The sequence below is a fragment of the Myotis brandtii genome, unplaced genomic scaffold, assembly GCF_000412655.1.
Source record: "Myotis brandtii unplaced genomic scaffold, ASM41265v1 scaffold59, whole genome shotgun sequence".
Classification (NCBI taxonomy): Eukaryota; Metazoa; Chordata; class Mammalia; order Chiroptera; family Vespertilionidae; genus Myotis; species Myotis brandtii.
In genome coordinates this window covers 980,965-982,272 of record NW_005370223.1, presented here as the reverse complement: position 1 = coordinate 982,272, position 1,308 = coordinate 980,965, and the positions used below count along the sequence as shown (strand labels likewise).

Below are 1,308 nucleotides of genomic sequence, written 5' to 3'. Positions count from 1 at the left end.
CTGAAGCTCCCAACCGCTCCTTTTTTTTCTCTTTTTTTTATTTTATTCTGGGCCAGCTTTAGCTCTGGCTCTAGCTGTGAGGCTTCCGCTGCTGAAAGCTGGTATCTGGTTTGTTTGCCGTTCTATAATCGAAACAATGTATAACTTCAGCTCTGAGATCCCGGCAGGCTGAAAGCTGGTTTCTGGGCTTTTGTTTAGCTTCTACATTTGCAACATAGTACATGGTTGCTTAGAGTTGCAACTCAGAGGCCGGCAAGTGAGGCGGGGAACGTTGGAGTCCTCAGCAAGCAAGCTTCCCTGCTCGCTTCAGTGCATGGCTGCCAGTTAATTTGCATATACTCACTGATTAGCCAATGAAAAGGGTAGCGGTCGTATGCCAATTACCATGTTTCTCTTTTATTAGTGTAGATGTATATATATTTAAAAAAATAGGAGTATTCACATGCAGAAGAAAGCGCATGGCAGGTAAGAAGAGCACGGCCACAGATTTCCAGCCCAGCAAATAACCAACGTCCACTGGAGGAACGGGATGAAACCACCAGCATGATTGTTTCAAAACTTAATTGGTCGCACTTGCATCAACTACCTCCCTACACCCGCACGGCGGAGATAACACCCCTTACCTCACAGGCCTATGATGAGGAACGAGTTCAATGAGATGAGCCCTGAAGCATTAAGCACAGAGCCTGACCCCCGGAAGGCACTTCACAAATGCTTGTCAAGAGCAACAGAGTTAAAAAGAACACAACACAGGCGGTGACATGACCAGGGAGGGCACACTCACGCCTCCCGCGGTAGTTTTCCAGCGGTGAAAGCCGGTCTCTTCGGCTGCCCGAACCACATCCGGATCCCCACCTGACCAGCAAAGCCCTGCCCAGGAGGTGCCTGTCCACCCCAGGGCCGTCCCAGGGAGGCCTGGACACCGCCTTCCTCCCCCAACAGCCCGCGGCCGGGGACGCCCATCACCGTCACCCTCAACAACAGCCTGCAGCCGCACGGCCTTCCCTGTCCTCCAGGACGTGCCCACTGTGGGGTGCGGCCCCGCTTTGCAATACACAATGAGACTTGGCAGAAACCCTCCCGTCCAGGAACAAAACAGTCAAGTGAGCACCGACGGCATCGCTGGCGTCAGGATTACACCGGAGCCGTTTCTTTCCCCCCAAACGCCCCCACCACTGATCACACGGCCGGGGTTCTGCGGGAAGCCAGCCCCCGCCAGGCAGCCATCTCCGGGGACCACCGTGCGGTGCTCAACCGCACGCAGTACAAGGACCGGGACACGGGGACCGAAGAGCCTGCCCCGCACCC

The 1,308-nt window shown here is 54.8% G+C and overlaps 1 protein-coding gene across 1 annotated transcript in view; it reads right to left on the bottom strand.

The window, feature by feature from the left end:
- The window catches only part of INTS8 (integrator complex subunit 8), a 41,280-nt gene extending 40,317 nt beyond the window's left edge, over positions 1-963 (bottom strand). The window contains exon 1 of the mRNA XM_014550198.1: positions 856-963. Within this exon, the coding sequence (XP_014405684.1) occupies positions 856-963 (108 nt within the window). The remainder of the gene's footprint in view (positions 1-855) is intronic.
- Positions 964-1,308: the final 345 nt, after the last annotated feature.